Consider the following 13,316-nt stretch of genomic DNA (forward strand, 5'->3'; position numbering starts at 1 on the left):
TAGGGAGATACTTTGAGACTATGTAAATATCCTGTTCCTCATCCAACTTCACCCACTAGTGTTAGAGTCCATTGATAATTCTTGTCTGAATCCATTCCTACAGCCTATGTGCATGCGCCCAGGTGCTCAGTCGTGTCTGAGTCTTTGAGGCCCTATGTCCAAATTGTCCTTGGTTTTGCCAGTAGGAACTCCATTCAATATGGCTTCTGTCTTTTTGATGTTTTCTTATCTTTCTTGGAACACTTCCTTACTGTCTGGCACAGTAAGATATTCCAGGTTAATTTAAGTTTTTCTGCCCAACTCTGGAATTGTATATTTCTCCAATGAGCCCTGACTCCTTTTGGAAGAGATCAGTATGACAAACCAAGATCTGGGCACTGGGTGTGCTTATTTATACTGGGATGTCACGGCCCCTAGGCTTTCCCAATGGGCAAAGCTAGGAAATATGTGTATATGTGTGTGAGCATGGGCATCCCCGGTGGCTCAGTAGTGAAAAGTTTGCATGCGGTGCAGGAAATGTGGGTTCAGTCCCTGAGTGGAGAAGATCTCCTGGAGAAGGAAATGGCAGTCCACTCCAGTATTCTCGCCTGGGAAATCCATGGACAGAGGAACCTGATGGGCTAGTCTGTGGGGTCACAAGAGTTGGACATGACTGAGCGACTAAACTACCATTGTTGCATGGGTGTGTGTATATATGCAAGAACATGTGCATCTATGTTATTACTGCGTGTGTCTATTTATATATTAAGATATTTTATCGAATTTTAAATATGAAGCGTGTTCGGGTCCCCAGTTGCAACCCAGTGCCACAGGAGATGGTTCTCCCTTTCCATATCTGTACCCCTTATCTCTGAGAGTGAGAAGCATGGCCCTTATTATTCTCCACATACTTGCTTACTTCTCATCCCTGGTGTGTAACCAGTCTCACTTGGCTCTCACCTTCTTATGGTCCTGGTTCCCATTGGGCCACTCCTTGCTTAGCCCCAGATTCCCGGGATGCAAGGCAGGAAAGCGCCTAAGATAATTTTCCTGGTACTTTCAAAATATTTTCTTCTGCTTTATATGATTAAGTGTAAATAATTTTAGCTTTTGATGTTGTGATATGGGACAATTCTATAGGTGAAAAAAAGTCACTATATTTGTTTTCTGTTGATTATGACAGTGCCTGTCTTTTCTATAATTTGGGGGATGGGGGTGGTTGAAAGTAGAAAATAAAAGACAGGAAGGAGATGGAGTTAGGCCAGGAGAGGTCCTTCTGTGAGGGAAATACCTGATGGTAAGTATAGGCAGTAACAGAGAAGACTGGAATTGACCAGGGCACCTGAAGCGTCTTTCTCCTTATTTTCCCTCCTGTCATACCGTACATTCAAGTCCGAGTAAACAAACAAAAACAAAAACTGTTGTTTTTTCTTTAATTTCGGATGTCCAGTGCCTAATGGGGAAAAGACTACAATTTAAGGGAATTCTCCACTTTGCTTGTCTGTGGATGCAGTTGGGGAGTGGGGAGGGGGGGCGCTGGAGAGCCACAGGGAAGGGTCACTGCAAAGAAGAGAGGTAACTGGAGGAAAAGCTAGGTTGGAAGGGAATTTGAGGAAACTGACCGAATCACATCAGGAGAGAAGCAGAGAGGAAGGAAGAGCCCAAGGAGGTGGCAGGATTGGAGGGGGGCTTGCTGATGAGATGGCATTTCAAAAGGCTTAGATTCATTTTCTTCTCTTTAAAGACCATTTAAGAAAACTGTAGGTGTGCTGTTTGCTTCTTGGGAGTGTAAGGGTGAAAGATGTTTTGGAAATTCATTGTTTTTTTAAAGCATCCTCTCAACATAAGTAGATTGACTTTCTTCTTTTTGATGTTGCTGCTGTCTGTTTTGTTTTTAGGTGATGTGTATTCTGCCTTCTATTCAGACGAGCTACTATGATTCCATTAAAAAATACTTGAGCTCCGACTGCCCAGTCCCCAGCCAGTGTGTGCGTGCTCAGACGTTGAATAAGCAGGGGATGATGCTGAGTGTCACCACCAAGATTGCCATGCAAATGATCTGTAAACTCGGGGGTGAGCTCTGGGCAGTGGAGATCCCGGTGAGGAACTGCCTCTCTTTTCCTTTTAGCCACAAATCAGTTATGAATTTTAAAAAGTAAATCAAAGTAGGAGATATTTTCATGTGATTCTGGAAATATTTGCACTGTTTGTTTATTGGGTCAGTTTATTGTTTATGTTTGTCTGCTCTGCGTTCCATTATACACCAGCCACTGGGAAGGTCTGGAGGGTGAGTTGTGGCCCCTGTTCTCGTGGCACGTTAGTCAAGCTGGTAGCAGACTATTTCACGGAAGAGAATCTAGTCTGGCATCGACTTGGAGGGACTTGATTTGGAGCCATCATTTAAAATCTGGGTTCTGTGGCTCCTGCCTTTCCCTGCTTTTAGCAGGGCACTACCTTGCAGAGGACCCTTGCACTCTAGATGGAACGCCTCTCCCCCCACACTCCAAGAGCTTAAGGAAGTAGCAGCACCTGTGATGTAAACCTCCAGTTTGTGTCGGGAACTGAAAAAATGCTATTCTCTTTCCTGAACTATGGGCACTGTGGAAGGAAGTGACGAAACAGGAATGAGAGCCCATTGCCTGTTCCCTTAATCAGGATATATGAGGTTACCCTCAGCTGCTCCTCCTGGAGGCATGCAGACAAGTGAGGATTCCTTTCGAGCTAAAGAATGGGGAATGGAATTTCTCTTCAAATTCCTTCAGCTCTGAGGCAAGGGATAAATGATGGACCGACCGCTTTACCGGAACCCTTAAGCCATCAATGGCCCTTGCCTACCCCAGCAGTGGTTGGTGGCCATTTTGGATTACTCTCTTAATCAAAGTATGTACTATATTCTTCCCTCTGTCTTTAAGTTTCTCTGGTTTCTGGTTTAATAACCTGCTTCATCTGGACCTTGATCTCCCTGGCAGAGATTAATTTAAATAATTTCATAACCACGGAGAGTTTTTTAAAAATTGCATACTAAGTCATTGCTTGGGAAAATAATACCTCATTCCATTAAATCATGAAAAATCTAATTTTACAGTTAAAGTCCCTGATGGTGGTTGGTATCAATGTCTGTAAAGATGCATTCAGCCAGGGAACGATGGTGGTTGGATTTGTGGCCAGTATTAACCCCAGAATCACCAGGTACTTTTAAAATTACCCTAACATAGTCTTCAACTGTTTGGACTTTAACTACAGTTTAGTTTGATTTAACTAAAGGCTATACAGCAAGGAATAGTTTGTATTCTTCACTCATTTTTAAAATATGAACACTTGTGGTCACAAATTATATTCACATATATAAATGTGATGGGTAATATTGGGGTAAAATTTAGCTTCAATAAAAAACTATTTTCATATGTACATTAGGACGGGCTATTTCTTATATGCTCTGTACTAGAAAGTTTACGTTCAAGATGTCACGCAGTTGAGAATCAGGTTGCCTAGATTTATATCCTGATCTACAACTTACCTATTCTGTGTAAATGTTCAAGACATGCTTGTTAATATTTTTAATAGTCACAGAAACTTGATATGGTGGTTGTTTATTTACACAGCTTTTAAAAACACAGGCAGTGGACTTCCCTGGTGGTTCAGTGGTTGAGACTCTGCTTTTTCACTGCAGGGGACACGGGTTTGATCCCTTGTTGGGGGACTAAGATCCCATATGCTGAGACACCCTGCCAAAAATAAATAAATAAATAAATAAGAAATAAAATACATCATCTTTAGGAAAAAGCAAACATAGGCAGGATGAGGGATAACACATTAAACATTGACTCATAGTACATGTTAAATTGTAGTTCTTAGAATTGTTTCAGTATTTATAACTAAACAATGTGTTTTGAGGCTGTTTGCAAAAGGTTTTCTTCCTAGAATTAAGCTCTTTGATTTACTCCATTAAATTTGTGATCAGGTATATATTTGGGATTGTGGGAAACAGACAAAGCAACAGTTTGCATGCCTCCAACTTCATTCCGGGTTGTATGAGATCCCTGTTCTGAGTGTCACTTCCTTAATCAAACACCTAAGGGACTTCTGGCTTCTTAGCAACATTTCTAATTGCACCATGATTATTGCACATTTTTAGAGAACTAGAGAAATGGAGATATTAGGTATCACTAAGTCATTATCTTCATGTTATAAGTGCTTTTAATTAATAATTTTAGCAAGAGAACTTGCTTCTGAAGTCTAGATTAAGTTAATCATGTTAGATTTCAATTCCCCAGAGCTTGCCTATAGAAATGAAGTTTATCCTTGAGAAATATTTGAATAATTTGAAAGTAGAAAGTCTACTGCTAAACTAATACATTTCCTTAATAATGTAGTGGCCTGTATTAATCAGTGCTTATTATGTACCAAGTGCCGAACCAAGTACTTTGGGTATTTTATCTAATTTTTACAACAACCCTATGAGATACTAACTGCTTTGCATGCTAAGTCACTTCAGTCACATCTGACTCTTTGCAACCCCATGGAACCCCATGGGGAGCCATGCAACCCCACCAGGCTCCTCTGTTCATGGGATTGTCCAGGTAGGAGTACTGGAGTGGGTTGCCATTTCCTCCTCCAGGGTCTCTTCTGATCCAGGGATTGAACCCAAGTTTTCTGTGGCTCCAGCATTGGCAGGCAGATTCTTTACCACTGAGCTACCTGGGGAGCCCACTAACTACATTACTATTTTGTATATTTCCTTGGCACAAATGAGGAAACTGAAGCTTAGGTTCATATAATAAAGTCACACAGTTGGTGAATTTACCAGCCAAGACTTGAACCCAGAGACATCTGATGCTTTAGTTTCTAGTATCAGTAAATTTTATTGAGTGGGAGGGGGGTGAGGGAGAGCATTTTAATATAATAGTGATCATATAGTGTATACAAAGTTATGAACATTGATTTAGCTATAATGTCTACTTCTTAAGTTAATACATATGCATGTTAATAGCAGAACTTTCAAAGGTGAACTTTACTTTGGTTCTTTGCTTACTTTAGGTGGTTTTCCCGCTGTATCCTTCAGAGAACAACAGCTCATGTTGCAGACTGCTTAAAAGTGTTCATGATCGGTACTAAACTCATAGCAGTGGGGTGGGCTCCACGGACTGCTCCTTCAGACCCAAAGTCCATAAGCTTCTAGCAGATCAGACAGGTGGAAACAGACTCCTTAAGTCTCCCTGAGTCAGTTGGCACCTAGTTGGAGACCCCAAAGCTGTGGCCTGACTCAGGCTGATAGATAGGCACTGTGAAATTTACGTTTCTGTCTCTGTGTGAAAAACTGAAAGCCAGGAGGAAAGAAAAGTTTGTAGCTGCTGGTGGCTCTGGCAAGCAGTTTGAAAGCCAAAAGAAACTTAGCCTGGAGGAATAAGGATTGTGACAGACCAGGTCTAGAAACAGGAGAGAAGCCTGAGGGACTGGCGTGGGGGTGCTGGCAGGTCAGGTGTGGCATCAGAGGAGAAAATGGGGAAGATAGCAGATGGGGCGGTGCCCTCCTCACAGAGGAGTGCAGTGGAAAGAGGGGTCCGGGGTTCACATATCTTTTCCAACCCAGGTCCGAAACTGGCTTGGCCCCTGCCTAGCAATGTGTACAACTCCCCCCGCCCCCAGTCTGCACCATCACAACTATAAACTCTGAGGGGTTGTAAATACTTGTTTCCCAAAAAGGTGCATTTGGTGATATGTACTGGTAGTGGACTTATGCATATGGTCATCTTCTATCAAACTAAAATTAATCTCCAGGACCATAAACTCTCCTAATACAATGGTGCCATATATGCAGGAAAAGAAATATTTTATCATATTACTTTCCCTTCACTTCAAAACCTGGTCATTTTTTTAGCAGTAGTTATGAAAGTTTGGGTAGGAGTCTCTGCTCTTTAGGCAGTTTCTTAAAGTGTGTGGAAATTTTTCAGAGTTCATATTGTCAGCAAGACTTACGGGTGAGTCGGTGTGAAGAGACGTTTTTTTACAGGAGCAGCCAAGTCTTTCCCTTATGTTTTCATATTTATGCTCATTAGAGAAGAAAATTATATAATATTACCCAGGCTTTCCTTATTGAGAGGATTTAAAGATTGAAAGAAACTAAATGAGAATTAATTTGGCTTGGGGGAATTTGTATGTCTATGGAATAAGTTGAATTTTAATTTATTGCTTAGATATTAAAATTTTACTAAAGAGATATGCTGAGTTTGAGTATATATTATGCCACAGAAGCCATTATGATTCCTTAAATAGCAGAAATGCAGCAATATTCCAGAAAGTTATCCAATTTTATATTATTGCAAAACAACCCAAAATAGGTATTACCTATCTCACTGTGGTCTGAAATAGCAAGCTATTTAAACATTGAAATATATGGGAATGTTATTCTTTGTTGGCATCGGACAAGTCATCCTTTTCTTTCTAACATCAAATCCCACAGGGGCACTGAACAGGTGGTATAGGAATAACCACGGTTTGCCAGCACGGATAATTGTGTACCGTGACGGTGTTGGCGATGGTCAGCTCCAGACACTCGTCGACTATGAAGTCCCACAACTGCTGAGCAGTGTGACCGAAGCAAGTTCAAATACCAGGTATCAGTTGAGTACTCTTTTCCTACTTCCAATTCTAGCACATTCATCGTAACTATTAAAATTATTATGTGCATCTCTTTTAATTTTCATGCAGTTAAGTTTTGCTCCATTTCTGCCTTATGCGAATGCAACCACCCCTAGATTGGAGAGTGGTTGGGATAGTCTTATGTAAATGGTCTGGGTGCTGTGAGTTTTTGGGGGCCCTGGGTAGGGGTACCAGAAGAAGGCAGGAATCTCCAGAGCAGCTGACACTGAGATTCAGCAGGAAGCTTGCAGGGCTGCTGGCAGCTAAAGATGCTTCATAAATATTAACATGCTGGGGGGAAAACAAGCTCTGGTTTCAAATTCGAGGCCCAGATCAACACAAGGGTGAAAGTCTCTGACGTGCAGGCACTGATCTGCAGCTCAGGTGTGTGGAAGATGCTGAGGGCAGTGTGGGTGCTGTGAAATCAAGGCTGAATTTGGAAATCAGACCATTCTAAACACCAAGAACCTTCCTCTACTTGTCAGATTTCTAGATTCGATGCCTTGGTCCACTTTCCTCCATGATTATATCCAGTGGTAAGTGCAAGAAAAATGTTAGAACCGGGAAAATGGAGAAGGATTATGATCTTAAGATGGCTTCTTAAAATCCTCAGAAAGCTTTACATTCCAAGTTGTGCACGGCACTCCCTCTCCTCTCTGGAGTTATACCATCATACAACTGTCAAGGCTCAAAGGAGCCAAACCTTGACCTCATCAGAGACCATCAGAGAGGAGGGTGAGCATCATAGCTCAGTGGCAAAACCACCTTTAGCTGCATTCAAACTATCAGAGCCAAACTTTCTCATTCCCCACTGACCTTGCATCAGTTCAGTCGCTCAGTCGTGTGTGACTCTTTGTGACCCCATGGTCTGGAGCACGCCAGGCCTTCCTGTCCATCACCAGCTCCCGGAGCTTGCTCAAACTCATGTCCATCGAACCCATGATGCCATCCAACCACCTCACTCTCTGTCGTCGCCTCTCCTCCTGCCTTCAATCTTTCCCAGCATCAGGGGCTTTTACAATGAGTCAGTTCTTCACATCAGGTGGCCAAAGTATTGGAGCTTCAGCTTCAGCATCAGTCCTTCCAGTGAATATTCAGGACTGATTTCCTTTAGGATTGAGTGGTTGGATCTCCTCCAACATCACAGTTCAAAAACATCAATTCTTCAATGCTCAGCCTTCCTATGGTCCAACTCTCACATCCATACATGACTACTGGAAAAAAACCATAGCTTTGACTAGATAGACCTTTGTTGGCAAAGTGATACCTCTGCTTTTTAATATGCTATCTAGGTTGATCATAGCTTTCCTTTCAAGGAGCAAGCATTTTTTAATATCACGGCTGCAATCACCATCTGCAGTGATTTTGGAGCTCAAGAATATAAAGTCTGTCACTATTTCCATTGTTTCCCCATCCATTTGCCATGAAGTGATGGGACCAGATGCCATGATCTTAATTTTCTGAATGTTGAGTTTTAAGCCAACTTTTTCACTCTCTTCTTTCACTTTCATGAAGAGACTCTTCAGTTCCACTTCGCTTTCTGCCATAAGGGTGGTGTCATCTGCATATCTCAGGTTATTGATATTTATCCTGGCTATCTTGATTCCAGCTTGTGCTTCATTCAGCCAGGCATTTCACATGATGTACTCTAAATAAATAAACAGGGTGGCAATATACAGCCTTAACATACTCCTTTCCCAATTTGGAAACAGTCCATTGGTCCACATCCAGTTCTAACAGTTGCTTCTTGACCTGCATACAAATTTCTCAGGAGGCAGGTCAGCTGGTCTGGTATTCCTGTCTCTTGAAGAATTTTCCACAGTTTGTTGTGATCCACACAGTCAAAGGCTTTAACATAATAAATGAAGCAGAAGTAGATGTTTTTCTGGAACTCTCTTGCTTTTCTATGATCCAACAGATGTTGGCAATTTGATCTCTGGTTCCTCTGCCTTTTCTAAAACCAGCTTGAACATCTGGAATTTCTTGGTTCATGTACTGTTGAAGCTTGGCTTGGGGAATTTTGAACATTACTTTCCTGGTATGTGAAATGAGTGCAGTTGTGCAGTAGTTTGAACATTCTTTGGCATTGCCTTTCTTTGGGATTGGAATGAAAACTGACCTTTTCCAGTCCTGTGGCCACTGCTGAGTTTTCCAGATTTGCTGGCATGTTGAGTGCAGCACTTTCACAGCATCATCTTTTGGGATTTGAAACAGCACAGCTGGGATTCCATGACCTCCACAGGCTTTGTTCATAGTGATGCTTGTTCAGGCCACTTAATTTCGGACTCCAGGATGTCTGGCTCTATGTGAGTGATCACACCATCGTGGTTATCTGGGTCATTAAGATACTTTTTTGTCTAGTTCTTCTGTGTACTCTTGCCACCTTTTAATATCTTCTGTTTCTGTGAGGTCCATACTGTTTGTGTCCTTTATTGTACCCATCTTTGCATGAAATGTTCCCTTGGTATCTCTAATTTTCTTGAAGAGATCTCTAGTCTTTCCCATTCTACTGTTTTCCTCTATTTCTTTGCACTGATCACTGAGGAAGGCTTTCTTATCTCTCCTTGCTATTCTTCGGAACTCTGCATTCAGATCGATATATCTTTCCTTTTCTCCCTTGACTTCAGCGTCTCTTCTTTTCTCAGCTATTTGTAAGGCCTCTTCAGACAACCACTTTGCCTTTTTGCGTTTCTTTTTCTTGGGGATTGTCTAGATCACTGCCTCTTGTACAATGTCACGAACCTCTGTCCGTAGTTCTTCAGCCACTCTATGAGATCTAATACCTTGAATCTATTTGTCTCTTCCACTGTATAATTGTAAGGGAGTTGGTTTTGGTCATACCTGAATGGTCTAGTGGTTTTCCCTACTTTCTGCAAGTTAAGTCTGAATTTGGCAATAAGAAGTTCATGGTCTGAGCAACAGTCAGCTCCTGGCCATGTTTTTGGTGCTTCTCCATCTTTGGCTGCAAAGAATATAATCAATCTGATCTCAGTATTGACCATCTGGTGATGTCCACGTGTAGAGTCTTCTCTTGTGTTGTTGGAAGAGGATGTTTGCTATGACCAGTGAGTTCTCTTGGCAAAACTCTGTTAAGCTTTGCCCTGCTTCATTTTGTACTTCAAGGCCTAACTTGACTGTTACCTCACTTCCTATGTTTGCATTCCAGTCTGTTGTGATGAAAAGAACATCTTTTTTTGGTCACTTTTTTGGGTTAGTTCTAGAAGGTCCTGTAGGTCTTCATAGAACCATTCAGCTTCAACTCTTTGGCATTAGTGTTTGGGCATAGACTTGGATTACTGTGATATTGAACGGTTTGCCTTGGAAACAGAGATCATTCTGTTATTTTTGAGATTGCATCCAAGTACTGAATTTTAGACTTTTTTGTTGACCCTAAGGGCTACTCCATTTTTTCTAAGGGATTCTTACCCACAGTAGTAGATACAATGGTCAACTGAATTAAATTCAACCATCCCAGTCCATTTTAGTTCACTGATTCCTAAAATGTCAGTGTTCACTCTTGCCATCTCCTGTTTGACCACTTCTAATTTACCTTGATTCATGGACCTAACATTCTAGGTTCCTATACAATATTGTTCTGTACAGCATCGGACTTTACTTTCACCACCAGTCACATCCACAACTGGGCATTGTTTTCACTTTGGCTCCGCCTCTTTATTCTTTCTGGAGTTATTTATCCACTCTTCTCCAGTAGCATATTGGGCACCTACCAACCTGGGGAGTTCATCTTTCAGTACCTCTCTTTTTGCCTTTCTATTCTGGTCATGGGATCCTCAAGGCAAGAATACTGAAGTGGTTTGCATTGAGTCAATCTAACTGATCCAAGAGTCACCAGCATGCAATTTGGGGATCTCAGGATACATTCTACCAGCTGACAATGCTAAAGAGTTAGTTCTCCTGCAGGATGACATCAATTTAAAAAGTTTCGAGATTGAAAACATCAATAAAGTATTTTCAAGATAAAGCGCTTGAAGTGAATTTTCGGTGATCTGGAGGTTTCTCCCATAATGGCAGACATTTGTTGTTGTTTAGTTGCAGTCATTTCTGACTCTTTTGAGACTCCATGGGCTGTAGCTCACCAGGATTCTCTGTCTCTGGGATTTCGCAGGCAAGAATACTGCAGTGGGTTGCCATTTCCTTCTCCAGGAAATCTGGATGCAGGGATTGAACTTAAGTTTCCTGCATTGCAGGTGGATTCTTTACCACTGAGCTACCAGGGCAAATATTTGGATTTTATCTATTAACACTTAACACCTGGTCATTCAGCATTTGGCCCCAAGGTGTATGTGGTCTGTCCATTCACCCTCCCAGGCATGTGTTTTGCAGGATTCAGAAGCAATGACTGGAGGAGTAAGGAGAGCTTCTAGTTTTCTATTTTTAGAAATTGAGAAGAAGAGTGAAGGTGAAACAGGGAGATGATTGCTAATGGAAAAAAGAATCTTGTCTCTGTGTATAATTCTATAGATGCTTTCTTTAGAAGTGTTAATTGTAATTTATTGTCCCATGAACCATTCTTGAGAGCCCCTTGGACTGCAAGGAGATCCAACCAGTCCATTCTAAAGGAGATCAGTCCTGGGTGTTCTTTGGAAGGAATGATGCTAAAGCTGAAACTCCAGTACTTTGGCCACCTCATGGGAAGAGTTGACTCATTGGAAAAGACTCTGATGCTGGGAGGGATTGGGAGCAGGAGGAGAAGGGGACGACAGAGGATGAGATGGCTGGATGGCGTCACTGACTCGATGGACGTGAGTTTGAGTGAACTCCAGGAGTTGGTGATGGACAGGGAGGCCTGGCGTGCTGCGATTCATGGGGTCGCAAAGAGTCGGACACGACTGAGCAACTGAACTGAACTGGTGAACCATCCTTCCCTATCCCTTTTCAGTGATGGAAATTGGTCAAGTGATTGGACATACCACACTTTGGCAACAAATGAAGATGATCCTTAATTTAAAGACTGGTTATATTTCAGGGAGGAGGGGAGATTAGGGGTAATTTTAATTTTCTTTGTTTTGCAGCATTTTGTGAATGAATGAATTTATTTCATTTTAAAATTACCAGTAATATATAAATAAATAGAAAAGGCTGCATGGCTTGGTTTTAGTTCTCTCTGTCTTCTTCTTATTATTATTACTATTATTTTTTACTTTGCCTCTCTGGTCTTAAGCCCCACACTCTCAGTGATTGTGGTCAGGAAGAAGGGCATGCCACGATTCTTGGCGGAAACTGGCCGAAATCTGCAGAACCCACCACTTGGCACTGTCGTGGATTCAGAAGCAACACGGCCGAAATGGCAAGTCTGTTAGAAAATCTATTTTTAACAAAGTTTTGACCATGTGTGGTCAGGTTTGGCCCTCTTCTGCTTGCCTTCTTTCTCACAATCCTTCCCTTCCCCTCAGGTATGACTTTTACTTGATCAGCCAGGTGGCCTGTCGGGGAACCGTTAATCCCACCTACTATAACGTCATTTATGATGACAATGGCCTGAAGCCCGACCACATGCAGAGACTCACATTCAAACTGTGTCACCTGTACTACAACTGGATGGTGAGTGTCAGCTCTGTACTTAGTTGCAGAGTAGAACTTGGGGTGCCCACCTGGAAGTTGTCACCCGATTCACCTTTGGCACAATGTCTGAATTTCCACAAAGGAGGGATGAATGAATGGATGGGTGGATGGATGATTTCTTAGTCCACACTGGATGAAACCCACTCTATCATAGACATAAAATACCAGTAACTATTAGGATGCATTAGCATTGATAATTTCTCGAAGACTTTACTATATATATTATTTTATACCAGTCTGGGAGGAAATGAGGGTATTGTTATTTCCCAGTTACACATGAGACAGTTGAAGGCAACTCAGATATTGTGTCTGGTGGGAAAACAATAGGCATGACTCTGTTCCAGAGCTGCTGTCAAGGTCCAAAGCCAGGATTTGATCGCAGCCCCTCAGAGTTTCAAGTTGTAGGAAACGTAGGTCAGCCCTCAGTGTGCGGCTCACAGGTCCGGGCGTCATGAAATCTCTCAGCTCCCCCATCCTACCCAGTGAATTTAAGTTCTCAGTGAGCAAGGGTGCCCTTTGTTGGTGAGTTCTTACTGATTTATACACATTCTAACATATGTATAACTAGTGGATGAAAAAAAACCTCAGGAAAAAATACTGCTTTGAAGAGTAAGTTTTCCTCTTAATTACTATCAATACATTTTCCTCCTCAGGGCCTAATCAGTATTCCAGCTCCCTGTCAGTATGCACGCAAGCTGACCTTCCTAGTGGCACAAAGCCTTCATAAAGAACCAAGTTTGGAATTAGCCAATTCTCTCTTCTACCTGTGATAACGTGAATGGAGGGCATCGCTGGTGGAGGATTCTGAGGAGCCCTTGGTGTACTCTGTACAAATCTGCTATAAGCTCAAGGCTGTGGCTCTGGGAAACAGATTGAGTGTAGTTTTAACTTCTGAGGAAAAAAAAAAAAAAGGCCATAGCCACTGAATCTGAAATGGTTCAGAAGAAATGATGTTTTATTTTTATTTTTATTATTTTTTTTAATTGAAGGATGATTGCTTCACAATATTGTGCTTATTTCTGCCTTTCATCAACATGAATCAGCCACGTGGTATACACATGTGTTGTTTTATTTTAAAGAGTTTTGTGCTCAGGGTGAATTCTGTGGTATATAGA

At 41.8% G+C, this 13,316-nt stretch overlaps 1 protein-coding gene across 1 annotated transcript in view; it reads left to right on the plus strand.

Annotated features, from left to right (window-relative positions):
* The window catches only part of PIWIL4 (piwi like RNA-mediated gene silencing 4), a 54,880-nt gene extending 41,859 nt beyond the window's left edge, over positions 1 to 13,021 (plus strand). Inside the window, exons 15-21 of the mRNA XM_018059851.1 lie at positions 1,878 to 2,078; positions 3,065 to 3,168; positions 5,017 to 5,087; positions 6,440 to 6,593; positions 11,801 to 11,926; positions 12,033 to 12,180; positions 12,855 to 13,021. Coding sequence (XP_017915340.1) covers positions 1,878 to 2,078; positions 3,065 to 3,168; positions 5,017 to 5,087; positions 6,440 to 6,593; positions 11,801 to 11,926; positions 12,033 to 12,180; positions 12,855 to 12,971 — 921 coding nt within the window. The 3' untranslated portion in view covers positions 12,972 to 13,021. The remainder of the gene's footprint in view (positions 1 to 1,877; positions 2,079 to 3,064; positions 3,169 to 5,016; positions 5,088 to 6,439; positions 6,594 to 11,800; positions 11,927 to 12,032; positions 12,181 to 12,854) is intronic.

This window comes from Capra hircus, chromosome 15 (genome assembly GCF_001704415.2).
Source record: "Capra hircus breed San Clemente chromosome 15, ASM170441v1, whole genome shotgun sequence".
Lineage (NCBI taxonomy): Eukaryota > Metazoa > Chordata > Mammalia > Artiodactyla > Bovidae > Capra > Capra hircus.